General features: G+C 39.9%; 1 protein-coding gene across 3 annotated transcripts in view; it reads right to left on the reverse strand.

The window, feature by feature from the left end:
• nf1a (neurofibromin 1a) overlaps nucleotides 1-26,124 on the reverse strand; it is a 172,839-nt gene that overhangs the window by 80,182 nt on the left and 66,533 nt on the right. For 2 of the 3 annotated variants that reach the window (XM_057839706.1, XM_057839705.1), the window contains exons 29-31: nucleotides 17,621-17,756; nucleotides 12,017-12,079; nucleotides 301-459 (exon numbers count right to left, since the gene is read on the reverse strand). In XM_057839706.1, coding sequence (XP_057695689.1) covers nucleotides 301-459; nucleotides 12,017-12,079; nucleotides 17,621-17,756 — 358 coding nt within the window. The remainder of the gene's footprint in view (nucleotides 1-300; nucleotides 460-12,016; nucleotides 12,080-17,620; nucleotides 17,757-26,124) is intronic. The other variant, XM_057839707.1, reaches the window with a different exon arrangement.

Raw genomic sequence — 26,124 nt, forward strand, 5'->3', positions numbered from 1 at the left:
TGGAGGAACAGCCTCAAAATTAAACATTTTTGTGGACCACTGGCATTAAAGTTTTTCATCCAGTATAAATTCAACATGATTTTTTTTTTTGCTGAAACTGTGCTGTGGAAAAAATATATACCATTGTCTAAAAAAACTAAAAAAATAAAAATTCTGACATTGTTAGCCGTTACTTATTTACGGTAGTATTCCTCTCACTGAATACTTTTTCATTTGTAAATTTTTCGGATTCTTACTTTTACTTGAGTAGTAAAATTTTGAAGTCAAAATTTTGGCTATTCTACCCACCTATCTGCTTACCTTAGACATGAGTTTGAGACCCCGTTCGATCCTAGGAAGAGGCTTTTTCTCCAAGATGCCAGCCTCGTACGGGGATACAATAGCCGGATTAACAAATCGCAGAAACATGGCACTGCCCACTGCACCGATACTGTTCTGTGGGAATCTCTGACTCACCACCTGTGTGAAGGAGCACGAAAAAAGCAGGGGCAGTTGAAAAAAGGAATAACAAAAGAGATGTCAAACAAAAATAAAGTAGGAGAGGGGACAAGGATTGGGCAAAGAGAAGGACCAAACCATGAATTTTGATGAAGGGTACAATGAAGCAATGATTTGAAACGTGATTATCCGATATCAATATCTGCAGATGATTAGAGTTAATAAGATGCGCCATTGCAACAAAATGCTGGTATCAGGAGAAGGAAAAGTGAGTAAAGACACACTGAATTCATGCAAGCTCCAATAAGAGCGACAGTGAATCTCACTCATAATAAAGTTGAAATCGGGACTGTGACCTAGATTAAAATGATAATGTATTCAACCACGTTGAAAAGACAATGTGTTGAAGAACATAGATTGATATTCAACCAGTTGAACAATAAGCTGTGATGCCACAAAGTGGGGAAGCCAAATTGGTGACTATCACCTTAAAAGCAAGACATTACAGAATGCGACGAATCGTACGTTTTAATCATTTGCAGGTTTTTAGCAAAACTAGAACTGAAATGGAATTCAGCATTGATTGCCCCATAGACTTCTTAATGATATTGACGGGTCAGATTCGACTTTCACTGCGCCACTCCTTCAAGTAGGGGGCCACCCCACAATCCGCTTCAGTTATTCGCAGTCGGTCGCAGCGACACATGCAGCGATCCAAAGCCGGATTTATGTTGAAATAGGACGAAAGCTGTACCGCATTCAAACAGGAAGGATTGTCTCAGGAGTGATTTGTTCGAGAATTCAGGGTATTTATTATATTTTTCGTTTTTGTCACAATTGCAATGACAACAAAGGAATTGAAGTTGATTGAAGTTGAATTTTCAACGTAAAAAGCTCTTTGTTGTAAGGCTGCCGCCACATTGTCTAACAGACTTGCATCATTCTTCGGCATATTTACGTAAAATAAATGCGAACTGCACATTTTTTTTTTTGCTTTTAACCAATAAATAATTCAGGGATTTAAGCATTTATTCACAAGAATTTTTACCGGAATAGCTCTGTTTACTTATGGCGGCCGCCACTTTGACTAGCAGACTAGCATAGTACTTCGACATATTTACGTAAAATAAATGCTAACTGCAAGTTTTTTTTTTTTTTGTTGTTGCTTTCAACCAAGAATCAAGCCCGTTTTACGTCCATATCTATAAAGAATTCAGGGATTTATGCATTTATTCACAAGATTTTTCACCGGAATAGCTCTGTTTACATATGGCAGCCGCCACATTGACTGACAGACTAGCATCACATTCGATATATTTACGTAAAATAAATGCTAACTGCACGTTTTTTTTTTTTTGCTTTTAACCAGGAATCGAGACTGTTTTACATCCATATCTTGAAAGAATTCTGGGACTTAAGCATTTATACACAAAAATTTTCATCGGAAAAGCTCTGTTTACATAAGGTACTGATAAACCTAAACCTCCAATATGATTTCGCATTTACACAAAATTAAAAAACGTTTCCCACCAGCTACGATAGTTAATTCCAGCGAGTTTAGTGTGTCTAGCGGTGGTAAAACGTGGTGTTTTTTTCTCTCTGGCAACTGTATGTGTTGAGAAAGAGTGTGTGTGTGTGTGTGTGTGTGTGTGTGTGTGTGTGTGTGTGTGTGTGTGTGTGTGTGTGTGTGTGTGTGTGTGTGTGTGTGTGTGTGTGCGTGCGTGCGTGCGTGCGTATATAATGTGAACATGATACAAGTCATACACACATGCTTTTTATGGAAAATAATTCAATTATTTTGGTTCTGATAGTAATAATGTCGAGCTGTGGGTTAAGGCTCACCTAAAGGACTGCATTTATTAAATTTATGTTTTATATTTATTTTAACTTTATACTTACGTTCCACTTTGCCAATATGTTTTCAAAATTAAAAAGTTTTTTTTTTTAACCCAGATATCTCAAAGTAACACATTTTAGAGCTGTAATTGCAATATCGTGATACCGTGAAACCGTGATATTTTGGTTTAAGATTATCACACCGTCAGAGTATCGTACCGGCACATGCCTACTTGTACTACACGAACGCTAACGATCGCTGCCGGCCCTTATAGTCTAAATAGATTGGATGTCTATCACCGTCAATGGCAGCCAATTAGTTAATACTTCAACGTAAATCCCTACATTTTACTCCACTTAAGAAACTTCACTACATTTTAGAAACCTGTTGTTTTACATCTGATACCGATCATATGAAAATACATGATCAGGCCAGATTTCCGACCATCTGATCGGATTAGGGACATCCTTTATTTTAACATTTGATAAAAAATTTTACTAAGGCTGCAACAAGTAATCGATTAATTTGATTAATAAATTAGTCTGCGCGCGCACCATCGATTAGAGCAAGCAGGAGAGAGAGTTCACTACTGTAACTGCTGCTGCTGCTGTTGTTGGGTTGCTGAATCAAAAAAAAAAAATTGTGTCAAGAGCAGAGGTTGCGCTAGACTTTTTCGTTGTCTGTCATTTTGACTGACAGTGTCATAAAAATCCGGTCATAATCTATTTTTACCCGTCACATTTTTAAAATGATAATAATGACATATTCAATAGTATTTAGTTTTCATTCATTTTTAATTAATATTCTGTCCGAACAAGCTTAACAAGAGGCAAACAGACAGCGGAGTGCACCAATCAGCGACGGGCAGACGTGCCGTTAGCAAAGCGACGAGGGCAGGACGAGGGACTTGCGCGCGGAAGTAAACATACGAGGAGAACGGAGTTTATTCAACATGGCTAGCGCGAGACAGACTGTTGTCAATGTCTCGTGTCGATGTGTTTTAGCTCATTTAAAACTGAATTTACCGCGGATTGGAGCATATTCTCGGAAGAACACGTCACGCAAATAAACAAATCTGATTTGTCGATTGATTTTGTACCTACTCGAGAGGCTGTGTCCCAGACTTTTCTCTCAGTGTTTGAAAAATACAGGGGGAACAGTCTGGCCGTGCCAGGCAAACACTCAGTTGCCCTAACCCTAACCCTAACCTTAACCCTTTTCCGAGTAAGGCCAACGACGTCATGCATCAAGAGAGACAATAGCTAATTAATATGCTCACTCGCCACCCTGTGGTCTGGGGTGTGAATTGCAACCTGTCAAAATGACGGATGGACTTCAGTTTTTTCCGTCACCGTTTTAAAAAACCGGTCAACGACAGAAAATATTCGGTTAACGCGACCCCTGGTCAAGAGTTAGATTGTCTTTTGTGTTGTTAGATCCAATTGTATTATCTGTATTCTTTGTTGATGAGACGTTACTACTTAGCACGGAGCGTGTGAGCTCAGTTAGGAAGCAATTATGCTAATCAGTTTCTTAAGTGCCGTTTGTATTGTGTTTGGAGAAGCATAATAACACTTGAGTTATTGTTAGATAGTAAAATTGTCTCAATTCTTTTTATAAACAAACCACGAACAAATGAATGAAAGACACATAAACCCATTCATATAAGAGCTTAGGAATCTCCTTTCAGCACAAACGTCATACAAGAGTGTGTGCTTATGAACAACTGTTCGATAAAGAAAACTGATTCATTCATCTGCCTCCTCCTTATCCGATTTTGTTTGTCTATAGAAAATAAATGAGTGATTGACACAATTTATATCAGCGCATTGCCTACAAAAAAAAAAACAAAGAAACAAAACAGCAGGTACCATACATTAAAATATGTCTGCACTATACAAACAGGTCCATGGCCGGAAAAAAAAAGGTTGGGGACCACTGGCCTGAAATACAAAACTTGGCTAATTGGAGTTATAGGCGTGTTGAATGACCATTTCAAAAAACACGGAATGCTTGAATGAAGTCGCTGTTGTTGTTCTTGTGTACAGAAACTTTGAAGTACTACTCCTCCAGCAATCGTGAATCGACTGTCTTGAAACTTGGTAATTGTGTAGCATGGGCTAGTATCTAACGATCGTCGAAGCACTTTTTTTTTTTAAACATTTTTTCATTTATTTATTTTTTGTATCATGTCTGCTTCTGGTTTCTTAGCCCTAAAATCTACAACAGCATTTGGCTATCTTATGAGTACTGATCTCCGGGGAGAGTTGCTTTTTTTGAATTAATGGACTCAGACTTCCCTGGAGGCAATGCTGGGGGAGTCAAGCATCACTTCTTGAGAAAAGGACTCCGGAGAATTGACATGTGGCGCTTCATTACGTGTGGATGCACTCTGCTGTTTTTGATACCATTGTATAGCATCCACTGTGGGCATCCAGAGTAGCCTTGTTATCATGGCGTTTTGAGTTCTTGAGTTTTCTTGCCCTTTTAGAAGTTTAGATTAGGGATTATCATTTTTGTTTGTTTGTTTGTGTTTGTTTGTTTGTTTGTTTGTTTGTTTGTTTTTTTGTGAACAGTGGGCCTGTGAAACCCTTTGAAAAAAACAACGACTAGGAGTAGTCCATAAGGTTTGTGTCTGGGATTCCCCTTGACCTACGATGAAATTAGTCATTCAGTGCTTTCAACACAGCCATCTGGCAGTCAGCTGGGATGAAATAGAACGAGAGTTAAAAATGTGACTACGGTGCAATGAATCCCGTTGTGTCACTCAGAATTATAGTACTCACTATAGAAGATTCTGTAAGAACTAGACCTTGTGACAATAGAACTCATACCTTTCTCGTGGGGAGGGGGGTAGAAAAGGGGTCACAGGTGACTTTTCGGTAACCATACTCGAACTGCGCATGTGCAAAAGAATCATTCAGTGCTTTCAACACCACCATCGAGTGATCATTTGGAGTTCATCGCACTGTTTGCAACTCTCTATATCATCATAAAGGTACATATAGTTGATCAATGTTCAAAGATGAATGATTAAAATGATACGACATGATATAAAATCTGTACCCTGGAGAGTTGACCTTTGGACATAAACTACTCCCATTCTTATTTGAATGAAAGGAAAGAAAGACACAATTTTTTTAAAGGGATATTTCATCAATTGTTCAAGTTATATATTAGCCAAGCAAACCGAGGGAGGCGCAGCATGCAAATGTGTTCAATCCAATTAGGGTAAATATGACAGCAATAGAAATGCTCTAAAAATAAGTAAGCGAAAACACGAAGTCCTGAGAGTGAGAGTAATGAATGCAACAGCTTTTTGAAGACAGTTAATTGACAATGTATAAATCGGTGGCAGTATTAGTATCGTGATTGTAGCTGAGATTTGTACAATAGAGATGCTCTGATATCATCTGATTATTATTCAACTCATTTAGCTATATTTACAGATAATCCCGACTGTTTCTCTTTTTACAATTTCTAGCAGACCTAAACAAAAAGAGGTTTAATTTGAACACCCTGGTTTGAATTTCATTATAATCTTCAACAAAACATGATAGACAGTTGTTAGGATAGATTAAACAAAAATCGCAAAAAAATGAGTTAATTTGTACTTTCTACTGTTAAGAGTCCATTGAGGCTAAGCAGGCAAGTGAATCACTATGCTCTATGGCAATTTAAGTCTGCCATGTGATACAATCTCTACCAAAAATTATGGAATCACCAGTCCCAGTGGACATTCATTCAGCTCTTCTATTGTGTAGGATCATTTTTTTACATATGAAACCAAATTTAATTCATTTCAAATGGCAACTTTCTGGCTTTAGGAAACACTAAAAATAACAACAATAAAAATTGAAGTAGACAGTAAAGGTTTCTTTTTCTGATCACACTATGGGGAGAAACATGGAATCACTTTAGTTTTTATTACAGCTTGCAGTCTCTGGATTGGGAATGTGACCTCGGGAAACATACTATTTTGCCGTACTAGAATAAAATGTGATTGCACATCGACTAAGTGGGTGGCAGCGGCGCTCTCATTTTCAGAGAGTGTGACTACACTAACACTTAGCCACGCTTTCCCCAATCACAATTAAAAAGAATTAAGAATTATTAAGAATCAAGAAAAATTAAGACGTTGCCTTAAGACATTAGATAGCAAATCACATTGATAAGCCACTAGATTTTTTTTCCCTGCAAAAACGTGCCAAATACTGCCAACAACCATTTTGTCACTTTGTGTTACATGAGTAAACCAGCAAGCACTGTTAGCATCAGATAAGGTGGCATACCAAGTTGCTCGGTAAAGAACTGATAACGTATCTAACAGGTAGCACGTATATAACAGTGTCTAGTCCGAAGATATGCCAACAGCCAGTGTTAGCCGTTACACTGCTAGAAATATTTACGAATTCCGATCAGAGTGGCTCAAACTCTTGGCCTTGGCTAACGCTAGAAAACAATAACGCTAGAATACAATCTTATGTTTTATAAATTTTGCAAAGGGAACAAGCAAATTGCTGTCAAACCAGCGTACGTTCGTTTTCCCGAGGTCAAATGAGCGGACCTTAAAATTAGGCAAGGCAAGGCAATTGACTTCAGTGTGCACGCACTCTTAAAAACACTCTAAAATACATAACGCCACCATTGTCACCATTTAAAAAATGAAAGTCGCTTCATTTTTAAACTGGTCCATTTTCATGTGCGTTACATGCACTGTCACGTTAGTACAATATTATGTGATTCCTCTGAGCAACGTGTCGTTTTAGTAGATGGTAGGTTACAGTTCTACTTTTTGTGGCACTGTAAATCCACAATTCTGAATAAGTGCTGGCAAAAGTTGGTGAATAGCTCCAAAAGCAGCAGCATGGCAGTATCTATGACTGACAGTGTTATCAGTAACGCGTTACTATCTGATTATTTTCTTTCAGTAACCAGTAATCTAACGCATTCATTTTTCCAAACCAGTAATCTGATTAAAGTTAGTTTCCTCAGTGTCTGTGCGTTACTATTTTGTTATTGCCTCATGATGTATGTAGAATGAAGAATATTGTGGTCATGTAAGAAGAGCATTTTGCATAGAAAATGCTAGAAAGGTACGCATTTCCATGGTAACCACTCACAGCTACTTCCTGTTTTGATCTTGAGTCACACACTTTAAGTGTTTTGGGACTGAGAAAGGCGTGGCCCAGGCTTCCAGTGCGGGTGCACATTCGAGCCAAGTGTAGCTACCTGTTGAGATGTGCGAGGGAATGTAGATCTGTGTACTTCCATGAATGAACGTGGGTATTTTTCCTTCATTCTAGAGGGTATCAGAGATAGTTTGGACCCCCTACATGCGCGGCCATTTCGTAGCTTTCATTGCAACGACGGGCAGTCATCGCTACAAGTTGGCAAGCATTGTTTACATCATATTCGTGCTGCACATTTATGCCGTGAGATGACGTGTTCGTTAAGCATCTTTGGGATGTGGTATCAGTCCAATTGAGAGTAAAGGGCTTAATTGCTGCCACGTTTTGTGGCCAAATTGACCTCGTGTGTGTACAGTGTACTTTCGGGTTGTGCGCCCCCACCTTTGTGTTTATTGCACTGTGCAATTCATTTGTGTGTTGTTGATTATTGTGCCGTCAATTTGCATTGTTTTATATTGGCACTGATATGCTCTTAACCCTAACTCCAAATTCAGTTCTTCGAGTTAGCGGGGTTTAATTAGCCGGTGGAGTTCATTTCAACAAATTCCATTCAGTTTGTCAGTTATTTGTTAGTTTCAGGGCTCCGGAGTGGCTAAACTAGTGCGAGTCAATGGTGGTTGAAATAAACTCCATAGACTACCATAATTTCCGGACTACAAGCCGCTACTTTTTTCCCTCATTTTGAATCCTGCGGCGTATGCAATGATGCGGCCATTTTAACAATTTTTCTAACGACCGCCAGGAGCGCTGGAGCATAAAATGTAAGCGTAAAACACGTGGAATATATGTGTCGAGGAACAAGCTAGTTTTCACTCTTACCCGTATTTTACCTTTGTGCATAGCAGACCCTCATCTTTGTGCATTAGTAAAATTAGCAGACCCGCATCATGGAAAATGCTAGAAGAAATGGATATGACGTGCCAAGTTGAATAGAAGGCTTGGATGAGAGATCGTTTACCAAAACTGGCCGCACGCAAAGAGCAACTTTTGCACAAGTCTGACAGCGTGGCGCAGTGTAAAAAAAAATCCACCATCACCAACAGGTTTCGAAAAGCCGGTCTGCTGCGTGACGAAGAAGACGACACACGGTTAGGAGTGAGCTTGAGGAGTCAGTTAAGTGCCGTTATGCTGGCGCTCTTTGGAAATGGTAAATGGTGTTATATAGCGCTTTTCCACCTTTCAAGGCGCTCTACACTATCTCGCTATCCACCTACTGGTGACGCAGCACCAGGAGCAACGTGGGGTTCAGTATCTTGCTCAAGGACACTTAGACGAGTTCATCAGGGCAAAGAATCGAACCCACAACCTATGGGTTGGGGGACAACGTCAACTACTCTACCACTGAGCCACGCCACCCCACTAGAAAGAAGAGTTAAGGTAGTGTAACGTTGACAAAGAGTCACCCGCTTAGTTAGGTTGCAATTCTTTATTTTGGAAACTCGTGGAACAACACACGACTGCTGTCTGCAGCAGCCGACCCGCACCCCCCCCCCCACAACAACAGGAAGGCACGTCTCTTGCTCTTCCGCACCTCCCTTACTCCCGTAAGTCATGCGCTATATTTATAACCCGATTCGTTAAAGTATGTTATTAAAAGTCAGAAAGCTCTGTGTATTTCTTCATAAATATCTCATGTTACTATGTGGGCACCAGCGGCTTATAAACAGGAGAGGCTTTTGTATGTACACAATGGTTTTTCCTTTAAAAATGTACTGGGTGAGGCTTGTAATCAGGGGCGCTCAATAGTCCGGAAATTACGGTAATTAAACCTTCGCTAACCCAAAGATAAAACCTTATGTGAAAAATTCTGATCTTCCCCTTTAAATTCAATTATCGATAAATCGTGATGAAATTTTTCGGTTATCATTCTTATGTTGAGGCAGCAAAGGGAGAAAAATTGGTAAAAACTGATAAATCACTGTTAAAGCAACGTAGTTACTTTGATAATAAGGGAATAAGTAAAGTAACTAGATTACTCATTTACTCATTAAATCAACTGGATGAATTCAGCAAACCGTGCTTGGTGACATGACTACAAGAAAAGGGACTACATTGGTTTTTGTCTTTAGATACCAATATAGTAAGTGTGTGTGTACATTATTAGTGTTCATAATAAAAGTGCACTATTAGCTACCCAAAAAAATGCTCTGCTATTTTTTTTAATTAGCAGGCACCTGTGCTCTTGATGAAAAGGCCTAGTGTACAGGCCTGAAATGGTTTTAGTTTTGTGTCATGTCTATAATTTGTTTATTTCTACACAATAAAACAACTGGGTGAACATCAACCGGGACTGGTGATTCCATAGTTATTTCTGGAGTTGTATTTATTTTATCCTCGAATAAGTATCATGATGCCTTTGGTTGTTTAGCCTTGTTGGAGAACCCTGTTCTTATTTGTGCTACTCTCTTTTTATGTGAAATATATATAGATATGTATAGTTTTTTAAATAACCTACAGTGGGGCAACTAAGAACTTAGTCAACCACTATATGTTGCAACTTCTCCCACTTGAAAATATTAGCGAGGCCTGTAATTGTCAACATGGGTAAACCTCAACCATGAGAGACAGAATGTGGGAAAAAAAACAGAAAATCACATTGTTTGTTTTTTAAAGAATTTACTTGCAAATCATTGTGGAAAATAAGTATTTGGTTAATACCAAAAGTTCATCTTAATACTTTTTTATGTACCCTTTGTTGGCAATAAAGGAGGCCAAACGTTTTCTGTATCTCGTCACAAGCTTTTCACACACTGTTGCTGGTATTTTGGCCCATTCCTCCATGCAGATCTCCTCTAGAGCAGTGATGTTTTGGGGCTGTCGTTGGGCAACACGGACCTTCAACTCCCTCCACAGATTTTCTATGGGGTTGAGATCTGGAGACTGGCTAGGCCACTCCAGGACCTTGAAATGCTTCTTACGAAGCCACTCCTTTGTTGCCCTGGCTGTGTGTTTGAGATCATTGTCATGCCGAAAGACCCAGCCACGTCTAATCTTCAATGCCCTTGCTGATGGAAGGAGATTTTCACTCAGAATCTCTCGATACATGGCCCCATTCATTCTTTCCTTTACACAGATCAGTCGTCCTGGTCCCTTTGCAGAAAAACAGCCCCAAAGCATGACGTTTCCACCCCCATGCTTCACAGTGGGTATGGTGTTCTTTGGATGCAATTCAGTATTCTTTCTCCTCCAAACACAAGAACCTGTTTTTCTACCAAAAAGTTCTATTTTGGTTTCATCTGACCATAACACATTCTCCCAGTCCTCCTATGGATCATCCAAATGCTCTCTAGCGAACCACAGACGGGCCTGGACGTGTACTTTCTTCAGCAGGGGGACAAGTCTGGCAGTGGAGGATTTGAGTCCCTGTCGGCGCATTGTGTTACTGATAGTAGCCTTTGTTACTGTGGTCCCAGCTCTCTGTAGGTCATTCACTAGGTCCCCCCCACGTGGTTCTGGAATTTTTGTTCACCATTCTTGTTATCATTTTGACGCCACGGGGTGAGATCTTGCATGGAGCCCCAGATGGAGGGAGATTATCAGTGGTCTTGTCTTCCATTTTCTAATAATTGCTCCCACATTTGATTTCTTTACACCAAGCGTTCTACCCATTGCAGATTCAGTCTTCCCAGCCTGGTGCAGGTCTACAATTTTGTCTCTGGTGTGCTTCGACAGCTCTTTGGTCTTAACCATAGTGGAGTTTGGAGTGTGACTGACTGAGATTGTGGACAGGTGTCTTTTATACCGATGATGAGTTTAAACAGGTGCCATTAATACAGGTAACGAGTGGAGCCTCGTTAGACCTTGTTAGACCTCTTTGACAGCCAGAAGGCTTGCTTGTTTGTAGATGATCAAATACTTATTTTCCACTCTAATTTGAAAAAAAATTCTTTAAAAATCAAACAATGTGATTTTCTGTTGGTTTTTTTTTTCACACATTCGGTCTCTCATGGTTGAGGTTTACCCATGTTGACAATTACAGGCCTCTCTAATCTTTACAAGTAGGAGAACTTGCACCATTGGTGGTTGACTAAATACTTTTTTGCCCCACTGTACGTTTCAGTTGACGGAACCCAATGTTAGCCCTCATCTTTAAATTGTCAACTCACCGACCAAATTGCATTTGACTGAAACTATGATGAACCATGAAACTGAAGTGTTTGTCCAGTATCTAATTTTTTCTGGCAATAGTTTACCTTTGGAGGTTGTATCAGAGCATTGCAGCGCACAATTTAAAGCGTTTTACTTTTTTTTTTTTAAAGGCAAGCTTTGCTTTCTTTGTATAAATGCATAGAGAAGAAACAATGTAATAAGCACGAGATTGGTTTTGATCATTGATAAAGGCTAGTCGAGCTGACACTACACAAGCAAATCGATGCATCCCTATTGTACACAAAGTTGAAAATGCAGAAAAGAATAAAACATTTCTGGAGGAACACTCAGTTTTTAACAAATGAAGACAGTAAACCAAGTGAGGAAAATGGAAAAAAAAAAGCCTTTTTTTTTACTTTAGGGGGGAATATCTGAGGGAAAATAGAGTCTCCAAACTTACTGCTTTTTTGTTTTCCTTTTTTTCTTTTACAGTTGCCTTATTCAGTAGAGAGTGGCAAGTAGCCTACAGAACAGAGACGAGTACAATCATGGTCACAGCACCAGCTACACACACACGCACACAACCCTACCAATTAAAGGTACAAAGCTGTTGACTGTAAAGTTCTTATCAATCACAGAAAATATATCACAAAGTTAATTGGCAAGGAAGCATGCCATGCACACACTCATAGCTGGAATTCAAAGCACTTTTCGAGTGCCTTATAAGCTGTAAAAGGAAACTAAAATAAAGAATGGAAAATCAAAACGTTAAAAAAAGAATTTAAAAATCAGTGAATATGAGGACAATAGCATTGTTTGGGTGTTAATTTTAGCATGGGACAACATGAAGTGCAGCAGCTAAGCGTATTAGTAGCAGTAGTATGAGGCTGTCCAGGTTTTAGGAGAGATTAGCGTTATCGTTGCTACATAAAAGGATGTTTCGCTAATCAATGCTGTGATCGATCACACCTACTACATCAACGATAAAATTATTTTATTTGAAATTCATGCCGAAAGAATATGAACATATTTTCCATTTTAGGTGAACATTGTCATCGGACAGTCTCCTCCATAGTGGAACAACAGTCTGACATGCGCTCATGCTTTAGATGTGATCGAAGCATTCAGTGGTAAATGTTTATGATTTTACTCCTGACAAATCAAGAGTCAATACATAGCAGAGGGGGGTCCTCGTTTATGAAATTGATAATACATACAAAAGCAGTAACCTATTTTCTGAAGAATTGAACTTTTTAAGGCCCACCTGACAGTTTCTGCCATTACAAAAACAATAAAAACATGGTTCTGTAAATGACGGATCTACCCAAGTGCTAAATGACGCTTTTGATCAAATTTTATATGCTGAACACCCACGTCCAAGAGCAAGGGTTCTCAAACTGTGACCCCTACAAAGAAAACTCTTTAGATGGAGGTGAATTGCTGCTTTATTGTTCAAACTTCCAGTTGCTCCAGTGGTGTCATGGATGGTCTCTTGACCAATACAGGTAGTCGCCAGGTTACGACATACCCGACATAAGTGATTTCGACTTTACTCGTTCGTCATTCTGTATCCAGCCTTTTTTTTTTTAAAGTCGCGTAAACAGTTCTTGCCATGTCAGGGTCCCCTACTCCCCCAGCAGCGTCGCCGCCGTCCTGCAGTTCCTGACGGCGTAAGGTCCCACTTCCTTGTTCTCATGCTGCTGCTGCTTCTCTCCCGGCGGCAACTCCTCTTACGAGTCTCAATCTGTTTTTTTGGATTAAGTGAGGTGACGCTGGCGACCTGAGCACCCTGTTCTCTCAGCAAGGCGACTCAGTCGCGAGTAAAGGTCGAATAGTGTTTTTTTGTTGTTTTTTTAAAGGCCGAACAGTCGTTGAATATAATGGCATTTAACACAACGTACCTCACAGTATCTTAGATTTTACCTTATCTTATTAATATGACATACAGTGGTATGAAAAAGTATCTGAAACTTTTGGAATTTCTCACATTTTTGTGTAAAGTCACCATCAAATGGGATCTGATCTTTGTCAAAATCACAGTGTCTGCTTTAACTAAAACCACCCAAACATTTATAGGTTTTCATATTTTAATGAGGATAGCATGCAAACAATGACAGAAGGGGGAAAAATAAGTAAGTGAACCATCACATTTAATATTTTGTGCCCCCCACTTCAACCAGACGCCTCCTGTAGCTGCAGATCAGTCTGGAACATCGATCAGGACTAATCTTGGCCCATTCTTCTCAACAAAACTGCTGTAGTTCAGTCAGATTCAAGGGAAATCTGGCATGAATCGCTGTCTTTAGGTCATGCCACAGCATCTCAAATGGGGTTCAAGTCTGTACTTTGAATTGGCCACACCAAACGTGTCTTTTGTTCTTAAACCATTCTGAAGTTGATGGGCTGCTGGGGGTCCCGTGGCGTGGCGTGGTGTGCCGTGCCGGTTGGGGGGCCGCGGCTGTGGCTCGTGGACCGGGTGGGCGACCGGGGGTGGTAGTAGGCGTGGGGTTGGTGGTGCGTCCCCTCTTGCCATCCCTGAAGGCCGGTTGAGGGGTGCGTGGGTGGCCCGGGGAACCACCCTGGCCAGCCCCTGACCGCCCTCCCTCCCTCCCCAGGCTGGCTGGGTGGGGGCCGTGGCCCTGGGTTGGCGCCTGCGTGGCGTCTCCGCTCGTCTGCGTGGCTGTCGCGCGCCTGGTGGGGCTCGCGTGTGGCTGGATGTGATAGGGCGCGCTCGGGTGGGGGGTCCCGGTGCCGGGATTGGCGATGGGGCGGCGTAGGGTTGGTCGTCAACGGGCTTACACTCACAAGGGATTCACACGATTACTGGGTTCTGGTTCACAGAGCTGATTTGTGTACACTCTACCCCTTTCAATCATTTAGCTTATTGACTCCCCCAGCCCTGTCCCCCTCTTTCCCTGGTCAACAGGCCCCCCACATGGTGTCAACCGGAAATACATCTAGCTGACGATAGCACCACCATATTAGTAATTGGTCTAGATGTTCAATGTTCTTGTTGTAGTTTGTTTTTCTTTCTTCTCTCGTGTTCCTTTTCTTCTGTTACCCCATAACCCCTTCCTGTTCGATGCTTTGTCATAATAAACTAGGTATGTTGAGGTGATCACGATGGGAGTATGTCAGACTCTCAATGTGAAACATTAAAACTGTTCAGACTTACACTTAGACTTCCATTCTCCGTGTCAAACAGCTAAACAGGTTTAAAAAAAAAAAAAAAAAACATCCAGACTTTTAGAGATGGTTTTGTACCCTTTCCCTGCTTTATACAAATCAACAATCCTTGATCGCAGGTCTTCAGACTGCTCTTTTGACACATCAGACAACGCTTCTCATCAAGACAATTCTTACCAGGCGTGTGTTTTATAGTGACAGGGCAGGTTTAAACCGCTCATCAGTGATTGGGCACACACCTGACTTAAATTGTTTGGTAAAAATTGGTTTCAATTGCTCTTTAAGTCTACTTAGGCATAGGGTTTCCTTATTTTCCCCCTTCTGTCACTGTTTGCATGCTATCCTCATTAAAACATAAAAACCTATAAATGTTTGGGTAGTGTTAAAGCAGACACCGTTTTTAGATCGGCGTGATTTTGACAAAGATCACATCAATTTGATGGTGATTTTATGCAGAAATGTGAGAAATTCCGAAAGGTTCAGATACTTTTTCATACCACTGTATAATACATGTTTTTGGATAGTTATTTTGAGGTTAAAGGGGTATTTTGGGGTACTTAAACGGTTAATTCTGTCTTATGGGGAAATTCAGGTTACATCGCCAGCCTAGGATCAGAACTCGTTCGTAACCTGGGGACCACCTGTGAAACATACCACTGAGAGGCAAGACTGAACAACGGAGAGTGTGTAAACCATTTCAAACACTGCTTTTGTCTCAAGCACTGCTGCACAGATGCATTTTGCTGGCACACTAATTGCTTTGGTTTCGACTGCCTCTAAGTTCGGTAAGAATGATTACGAAAATATTTCGTTCACAAAAATGTTTTTTAATGATCAGTTTTATCGAGCTAAGAACGTGTTTTGGATGACTGTAACATAACGAGACGAAAGTGCGACAGATAAGGCTGCAACAGCTAATCAATTAAATCGCTTTATAAATTAGTTACCAACAAATTTAATAATTGATTTTTGTCAGCGACTATTAGCTGTCCTGTTTGAGTCTTTGTGTGTCATCGAGGCTGCGCGGGTGACAGTGATTAGAGTGAGTGAGTTCACTGCTCGTCTGCTACACTCAGGTTGGATTGCTTAATCAATAACTTTACGAAGTGTCGAGGGTTAGATTGGCTTTTGTGTTGTTATATCTGTCAAAGGCACACTGGATCTAAATGTAACTGTTAATGAATAAATGAAGCCAATTGTATTGTTTATATTCTTTTTTGATGAGACGTTACTACTTAGCGAAGAGTGCTAAGCTAATAAGTAATTCTGCTAATCAGTTTCTTAAGTGTCCATTTGTTTTGTGTTTTGGAGAAGCATATTAGCACTTGCGTTATTGTTAGATAACAAAGTTATCTGGTTTCTTTTTATATAAGAAACCCCCCACATTAACCCATTCATATAACAGCTTAGCCCGGTAATACACCAGGCGCGTTGCCGACACGTCACACAGTGAAAACGCGGCCAGAAAAGTTAAGCAGCGAGTGCACACCAGTTGCAGAGCGGCTGCGTTTCAAACATGTCCCAGGAGCAGTTAAACACGTCGCACCCGAAACAAACTGCAATTAAACGAGGTAGGATTGGACAGACCGGAAGTCAGTTATGTAAAAATACGGTCATCCGGTCAATTTTCAAAATAATATGCAGGTCAGTAATACTTTTTTTATCTCCCCCCCCCCCCCCCCCCCACATCCTTTGCAAATGCTGTAAACCAGCGAGTTTTCATGTTTGAAGTGTCACCTTTTAACCCAAATTTTGTGTTTTGGAGAAGACTAATGTTTTATAGCAGGCTAAAATTGTTAGTGCATTGCCTTTTTTCCATTAGCCTCACTGTAGCAATGCTAACGTTTAACAATGTTTAAAATAGATGTGTTTCCTTATTTTGTATGTCTGAACTTTAATTCTACGGCGTGTTGATGACCAATAAACATCCGTGAAAGGAACTGGAGTCTCATATAAAATCAACACGCACGTGTGCGGAGTGCACGCAAAAATGTATGCATGCAGGCGACGATAAATGGCAGCCGGGAAAAATCCCGCATTGCAATTTTATTTACCATGCTATACATTGACTTATTGCATATCGCGACAGGCTTCGCTCTGATCGAAGGTGTGTTTGCTCAAGACTCAAGTCCTCATGAGATCAATATTATACTGTAAGTGTCCATGAAAACAGTGCATCCAATGATTTTAATCGAAAAACTGAACGGCTTTCGAAAATTTTGTCCGCGAAAACATGGTCATTAGTAAGTAATGAGTTACCCTGAGATGCGAATAATTGATTTGAACTGCTTTTAAAGGTTGACGTCTCCATCCTTCCTTTTCACACCACGAGACAGTATCATGGCGCTAAATGTTAATTTTCATTTCCCATATACTTATCGGTACAAACTTGATATCAAAACATTGCTTGAATTATGGTGTCCTGAGGAAAATGCATCCTTGAATGGAAAACGTTTGAGAACCCCTCTCCTGAATGAACTGAGGCATTATTTCAGTTCTGTCCCTCTGCTGAACAAGGAATTAAAATATGACAATATTTGGTTGCTTTGTATTAATCAAATAAGATCAAGAAAAATGAGGGCATCAATAGTGATGGGATGCTTTGGTTACCCATCTTTCAGAAGATAAATAACAAAACTAACGTATAAATTGAATTTTGGAACGTTGCATGATAAAATCCCCATGGAGAAAAGAGATTACAGATCTACAAAGTATGAACAGCTGTGCGGGGATGTGAGAGATGTTGAAAGCAGTGAGTTCAGCAGCATCAGAGAAACTAGAGTGAATTGAAATGCAGAAGCTTGAAATGTATAAATACATGGGTCAGAGCGAGGTTAGGCGCTATGGCACGTGAAGGTGTTGAGCTTGGGGTGTCTACCTGGTAGAGACAGTGGCAGACGCTGCGAAGCTGAGGGGGGAACTCGCTGGATGAGCCGATGATGGCATGGAAGAAGCGTTCAGTGATCTGCAACAGGTTTCTTTGATTATCTTCCAAGATCTCACCTTGTTCCAGTCTGACAAGAGGAAGAAAAATCAGATTTAAAATGATCACTATATTTAATGCTTAGAGACAGATTAAAGTGTCAAACCTAAGAATCATATCCTCTAAGACAGACATGTCCAAAGTCCGGCCCGGGGGCCAAATGCGGCCCGTGGTCAAATTTCATCCGGCCCCCAGCCTCAGTCAAGAATTCAATAACGTCTGGCCCGCACACAGACTTAATGAATTGGTCAGCACCACTGCTACCAGCATATGAAGTAGCTTACACACTAAATGCTACTACTCATTTACCCACTTAAAGGCAGCAGCAGTCTAACCAACATTACCCCGTGTGACCCTTTACTTACAATTTTCTAAAATGGCGATAATCAACAACAACAACAACAAAAAAGTTGACTGCGTTGGTCGACGCTTCAAGGATAGGTGGAAATTTGACTATTTCTTCACTAAAATACGCAACAACTGTGTCTGCCTCATTTGCAAAGAGACAGTCGCCGTTTGTAAAGAGTTCAATGTGAGGCAATATTACCGAACATGACACACTGAAATGTACAACAAGATTACAGGGAAGATACGCAGCGAGAAATTGAAGCAACTTGAAGTTAGCTCGCAAGAGCCCGAGAGTCGAAAGAGAACGCCACACAGGCTAGTTGCAAGATTGTTGAAATTATTTTAAAAAATAATAAAGCAAATGTGACAAACAAAATGGCTTGCTAAAATTTGTCTAAATATATTGTTCTACGTGAAGGACGTCAGCAGAGGTAGGCTCCCCACATTTTTACCACACCAAATCTGGCCCCCTTTGCAAAAGGTTTGGACACCCCTGCTCTAAGAAGTGAGAGTGTTATAGCACATCTATCTGATCGATTAATCTTTTAGCTATGCTGTTTTGTTAAAAAGAATGTTTTAGCAACAAAAATGTCCAAATTGCTTTGGATACAGGGAGTCTTCCACTTATGAACAAGTTCCGCTCCTACGCTGACAACGTAACCAATGAGATATCATCTTTGGGGCCCTTTACATGGTGCTGCACATGCAGCAATCTTACGCCGGATTTCTGTTGAAAAAGTACGAAAGCTGCACCGGATATTCTCAGGAGTGATTTGTTCGAGGATTCAAGGTAATTATTATATTTTTCGTACCATACATGCATTTTGAAACGTTGTGAAAAAAATCGATGGGAGAAATTAGCCGCTACTGCATTGGCATCATAGTTCACAATATTTACGTAAAATAAATGCTAAATGCAGTGGGGGTTTTTTGCTTTAAACCAAGAAGGTTTAATAAGGTTTACCAACAAGTTTTACGTCCATATCTATAGACCCTACTCACATGACGTCACAACCACGCCTCCGCGCCATATTGTCGACGAGTTGACGCATTACCGCTACGTAAATTCCTCCTATTATGGCGTGTTTTTCTGCTCATTAACATTAATAATCAAAATGGTGAAGGCGTGTGTGGTGGTTGGTCGCAATAACAGAGAAGATAGACGGAGAGACTTGAAGTTCGACCGTATTCCGAGAGACCCGGAGAGGAGAGCGAGATGGACTGCTGCAATTCGACGAGAAAACTGGGCTCCAAACGATTACCACAGATTATGTAGTAGTCATTTTATATCTGGTAAGATGCATTTAATATATATTTAGAGGGTTTTGAGCTGACAACCACAATTAAGATCATTGCGAGGCTAATCGCCGACAACATACAGTTTCAAATTCAAGATGCTTATTTCTTCCACCATCATTACATTTTGAATAATATTTAGCTGGTACCAAGTGAAAGAAGCTGGCCTCGTCTACGGATCATCAGTTAAACAGGTGTGTCCAAACCTTTTGCAAAGGGGGCCAGATTTGGTGTGGTAAAAATGCGGGGGGCTACCTTGGCTGATTTACATAGAACAATATATTTAAACAAATTTTAGCAAGCCCTTCTGTGTGTCACATTTGCTTTATTATTTTTTTTAATTCATATTTTCAACAGTCTCGTCTTTGTGGCGTTCTCTTTCGACACTCAGGCTCTTGCGAAATACTACTGCTGTGAAATTAAATTAGCTTCAAGTTGCTATGATTTGTCGCTGCGCATCTTCCCTGTAATGTTGTTGTACATGTCAGCGTGTCTTGTTCGGTAATATTATTATCGCGTCACATCGAACTCTTTGAAAACAGCGACTGTCTCTTTGCAAATGAGGCAGACACAGTTGTTGCGTGTTTTATTGAAGAAATAGTCCAATATCCACCGATCCTTGAAGTGTCGGCCATCGCAGTCAACTTTTTTTTTTATTGATTTTCGCCATTTTAGAAAATTGGAAGTAAAGAGTCACACGGGGTAATGTTGCTTAGAGTGCTGCTCTTAAAGTTTTTCAAACTTTCGTGAGAATAGGCTGATTTTGTGTGGACAAGATAGTTGCAGATATCAGGGTAGCAGATGTCAGGCAGAGAGGGCGAAGACAGCGGGTCGAAAAATATCGGTTTAGGCATCAAATATGGATCTGGCGAATGGATAGACTGAAGCTTTTCCACATAACGCCTTTTATGCAACGCATCCAATGAGTGTACTGCGTCTGAAAGCACCGGGGCTTCCATGAATATAAATTGCACGACAAATTGAAACCATTAAGGATACGGATAAACAATGACGGACAATATGGCGGCCGGATACAGCGACACGTCATTCTGTGACGTTGGTGAGTAGGGTCTATAAAGAATTCGGGGATTCAAGCATTTATTCACAAGAATTTTTTTTACCAGAAAAGCTCTGTTTACATCAGGTGGCCGCAAGCTACATTCACTAACAGACTAGCACTGTACTTTGACATATTTTCGTAAAATAAATGCTAACTGCACGTTTATTTTGTTGTTGCTTTTAACCAAGAATCGGACTGTTTTACGTCCATATCTATAAAGAATTCGGGGGTTTAAGCATTTATTCACAAGACTTTTTTTACCGGAAAAGCTCTGTTTACATCAGGTGGCCGCTAGCTACATTCACTAACAGACTAGCACTGTACTTTGACATATTTTCGTAAAATAAATGCTAACTGCACGTTTTTTGTTGTTGTTGCTTTAAACCAAGAATCGGACTGTTTTACGTCCATATCTATAAAGAATTCGGGGGTTTAAGCATTTATTCACAAGAATTTTCACCGGAAAAGCTCTGTTTACATCAGGTGGCCGCTAGCTACATTCACTAACAGACTAGCATTGTTCTTCGACATATTTACGTAAATAAAATGCTAACTGCGCGGTTTTATTTGTTTGTTTTGTTTTTAACCAAGAATAGAGACTGTTTTACGTCCATATCAATAAAGAATTCAGGAATTTGGGCATTTACTCACAAGATTTTCTATGAAAAAAGCTCTGTCTGTGATTTCACTCGGTCAGCTTTGACGGCCTCACCAACAATGCAGGCCCATCTACAGAGCCCTCCATAATTATTGGGTTTATAATAATTATGTGTTTTTTAGCTTCTAATAATTTTTTTTCTAAATAAAATGGGACCTTAATGGGGGAAAAAATGGTTCACCAGACACAAAATCAAGCTCATCCCATGGCCATCTCAGTCCCCAGACCTCAACCCCATTGAAACCTGTGGGGTGAGCTGAAGAGGAGAGTACAGAGGAGAGGACCCAGGTCTCTGGATGATTTAAAGCGATTCTGCAAAGAGGAATGGCTGAAGACCCCTCTTTCTGTCATTTCTATCCCATCTTGTGAAACATTATAGGAGAAGATTAGGTGCTGTTTTGTTGGCAAAAGGGGATTGTACAAAGTATTAACACCAGGGGTGCTAATAATTGTGACACATATTATTTGATGTCAAATAATTATTTCTTTATGTGGGATTGTTTTCCCCACTGAATCAATGCACTTGTATTGAAGGTTGGATTTTTCTCTTTTTTTCCATTAAGGTCCCATATTATTTAGAAAAAAAATATTAGAAGCTAAAAACACATAATTATTATAAATCCAATAATTATGGATTTAGGCCCCGTGTCCCGTCAATTCAATTATGAAGTCTATGATTTAAATTAAAAATATTGTAAAAACAGTATATTAAAGAAGACATTCCGCAATGTTTGCTGTTTTTAATATTTAATAGCAGCGACTGCGCATGCCCAAAGTGACGTCTGCGAGTGATGACGTCATCAGAGCAAGACCATTCCCCGCATTTGAATCGTTCGCTTTGGACACCGGAATCAAACGTTTGAGTCTTCGCTTTCCGTTTTAGCAGTCACAATGTAAAGGCGAGGCCATTCCGCAACACAATCATTGCGACTTGGTGTCGAAGCATACCAATGCAAACGGCCCCTTACATTGTGTCAGCCAAAGGTTTGTGGCTAGATGTTTCATTCAAATGAGTTTTCTACCGACATCTGCTGTACAGGCAAAGGTATAGCAGATGAAATCTTCAAATGATAGTAAGAATGGCCCAATTCCCAATATTTCCTCAGCACACTGTACACCAGTGTTGTTTTCGTCAACGAAAATTTTTTTCATGACGTCTCGTGTTGTCGTCTGACAACACGAGAACGAGATGAAAAGGCGCCATAGTTTCCGTCATAATTTCACAATGCATTATATTTTCTTATTGTATGTGTAGTTAGAACGCATTTAGCAGTGTTTGGTCGTGTCACTCATGTGACGTGCTGCCCAAAACCCCCGCCCCACACACAGACTTCGGGATGGCGTCACATTAGCTTGGTGTTGAGCTGGCAGTGGCAGCTTCTTTTCTACACCCGTGGAGAAAGCTTTTGACACCGTTAATCATTCAGTAGGATAAGAAAGCGTTTCAAAACTTTTGATTGCAAAATGTACACACTTACGTTTGCCCAAGGCTACTAGCAGCATTTTAACACTGTTGTGTCATTTACACTTAATAACAGGGTCTCTGCAGGGTTCTACAAGTCAAATTTAAGACTTTTTTAAAGACCATATTGAATAAAATTTAAGACCCATTTCACATCGATACTGGCATTAAACCTACTAAACATTTATAGGGTACCACGGATAGAAAAACATGTAGTTCTTAATGTTAGTACGAGTTATAATAATTTGATATTAAAACCCCTCTCAATGTTTTTGTTTTAAAAAAACTTTTAAAATTTTAAATTAAAAACATGAACTAGTAGCTCACCATTGTTGTTGACATTGCAAGGCAGTGATGTCACATGGGCACGCTGCCGTACTTCACGTTGTCACTCTTTAACGATGTAAGGTAGTGATTTAAATACACGACAAGGTGTCAATGGCGAGTTTTAAACAAATTACAGATCAAACCAATGAGTGCGTTTTGTCCCTCGACTGACGCCGTAGTTTCCTCTTTAGTGCAGGTCCTTTGTGCCTTACGTTCATTTGAGTGTTGTATTCACAACGGACAAGACTCCTGATAATGGCTCCCAGCATCATAGTTTGTATATTGTGACTAAATATTACCATCCAGTGTATTTGTTGAGCTAAATGAGTTGCTAAAATGTTTCAATAGAGTTTGACCAAAGTCTGAGTAAGTTCTATGTGTATTTTACATATCTATTTTGATTGTGAATGGTAGTTCTCTTTGCATTGTTGTTTAACTGTGTGTGAATAGGGCCTCATTAAAACAGATTGAAGCACTTTTCTTTTTGTGAACATTATTTATTGAGAGCATATACATGCATGTGCCTGTGTCCACTCTCCTTTCTCTCTGCCTTACACCCCACTGTGGACTAAAAGGAAAACTACGGTGTCAGTCAAGAGACAAAACGCACTCATTGGCTTAATTAATTAATTCGGAACTCACCACTGGCACCTTGTGGCGTATTTAAATCACTACTTAGATAATTAAAGAGTGACACGTTTTTTTTTTTTTTTTTTTTAAAGTGGCACGTGGAACTCCGGCAGCGAGGCCATGTGTCACGTCAACAACAATGGTGACCTGCTAGTTAAAATCTTTTTCCAATTTTATTGAAACGAAAACATTAAGAGGGGTTTTAATATCAAATTATTATAACTCGTACTAAGATTTCGCTTTTAAGAACTACATGCCTTCTCTCCGTGGTTCCCTTCAAAGGAAAATTGGAGGCCCAGAATTACTTGCAAAGTATATGGATTTATTTCCAGCTCTTTCACACTATGATACAAAGTGCTTCAGTGAACCAAAAACACTAGAACTTTCTCTTTTGTGAACCAACATGTGAACCACAAACGGTGTTTGCTACTGGCATTTTATGACCGCCTTGTGCTTTTTAGATTTGTAATGAGATTCCAATGCCTCGATACCCAATGTTCCAAGTTTTAGACATTTTTTTGCACAAAATGCAATGTGCTTCACACGGGTTTCCGTCCACTGGCTTCAACCACGCGCTGAATTGTACGTTCTCAAGCCACAAATCATTAAATTTATGCATGCAACTACTGTAAATCATTTCTGCTAAGTTTTCTCCACTATGACTATGCTAACGAACATGTCAACACGCAACAGCACGCATAGTAAAACCTGCATGTGTTTGATCAATTTTGACCGAGCTGCACCAGTAGTTCTGCTGCGTAGTTGGCGTCCTCAAAAATCGAAACATTTAAAAGCGAGACTGAAATTTAAGCAAGGGCTAACTGAAAGTAATGTCAATATATTCTTAAAGGGAAAACACAGACTTAAAAGACTTGTAGGCTCTAATAAGCCACAATTGTTTTTTACTAAAATATGTTATTAGAAACACAAAACATTTTGCCATTGATTTAAAAATCTATAATATTTAGTACATGTTTTGACATACAGAGAGCGCCATGTTTACACGCGCAATGCACGCTGGGGTTGATGACGCGGTTGGGTTTTACTGGGAGAATAGCTGTGGTCTATACCAGGGAAGCTCGCATGACGACTGGCATGGTTTTGTCACATTCTGCTGCTGTTTTTTTTTTTTTTTTTTTTTTTTTTTACAGAGCTGTGGGATGAGTTTCCAACGTCGTACCTGCATCCAATTCCAACTCATCAGCAGTGTCTTTAAACCGATCCTTGGCAGGTTGCCAAGATATTGACTTTCTGCCATTTGAGAGTATGTGGTTGCATGCTTGCCTTGGTTTTTCGTTCTTCTGCCTCTTACTGCCGTTTTCCCTTTTTTTTTTTTTGTTTTTTTTTTTTTTGGTAACTGATTCTGACCAAATGTCACAGATAGTTGCTTGTCTCCCTTTTTGCAATCGTGTGCTTTTTGTGTGTTCAATAAACCCTTTTACGCAATCCATCAGTTATTGTTGTCTGCTTGTCTTCCGCATTCGCGGACCATAACAGATTTGTTGGTTTTCATCTGAGGACTTGTTACTGATTGCAGCTAATAGATCGATAAACAATACACATACTTTCGATGTAGAAAAAATACCATGGTCTTTGTGGTATTAGTTAATGTTGCTAAACAGTGTGGTCTTGAACGCTACCTGCATGCAGCGACCATGGGGAGTCCGCAGCTGTCACTGACACTAGACGAACTTGCCACATGAACTCTACCGGTGTTCTGCAATTCCTTCTACACGGCAAGACTTCCTACACATGCGCACATCGTTTAAAAGTGGCAAGTACTTACCATTTGTGTTTTAATTGAGTCTCTTAATTCCTTTTCATTACCTCAAAATACTTTTTGCATGTGTTTCCCTCTCATACTTTTAAGCATTGTTTTCTTGTGGTAACTTTAAAGTAGCTTGGTGATCTATTAGTCACATAGCATTTTTAAATCACCGTTTTTTGATATGAATACGTTTAAGTATTGTCTCAAGTTATTTTTAGTACATTCTACCTGTATGCATCTAAACAAAACAAGCTGAAAGCAAGTGGTAGTATTTTGGGTGTCAAATTCGCTTCTTGGAGCACGTTTCGCCGGTGCAGACATTTTGGCAGAACACCAGTTTTGTCCTACTATCATCTCATCCTGTCTTTCCTGTTCATTTTGTGAGTTTGCTGCTCTTTTTGTAAAATGTCGACAGTGCTGTCCTGCTCATTAATGTTCCTCACAAGTTCAAATGTAAAGACCTGAAACAGATGATATGTTTATGTCACTATAGTCATACTCTGAAAGCCCGGCAGCACCGCCCGTTGACATCACCGCCCACAGTGCATTGCAGCGTCAACAACAATGGCGACCTACTAGTTAAACAAATTTTATAAAAACGAAAACATCAAGAGGGGTTTTATTATTACAAGGTCCCCCCAGGATTGATAAATCTAAATTCAAGACTTTTAAGACCTTTTTTAATGCCATTTCAACTGAAAATTAATACTTTTCTGGCACCCATTATTTAGATGATATTGAATCATATTAAATAAATAAAGCACTGAACATCAAATTTAACCTCAATTACTAATTGTGCTTGACAAAAGAATGCACATACATTGAAGATACAATTAAAACACATTTAAAG

Source organism: Corythoichthys intestinalis, chromosome 6 (genome assembly GCF_030265065.1).
Source record: "Corythoichthys intestinalis isolate RoL2023-P3 chromosome 6, ASM3026506v1, whole genome shotgun sequence".
NCBI classification, from domain to species: domain Eukaryota; kingdom Metazoa; phylum Chordata; class Actinopteri; order Syngnathiformes; family Syngnathidae; genus Corythoichthys; species Corythoichthys intestinalis.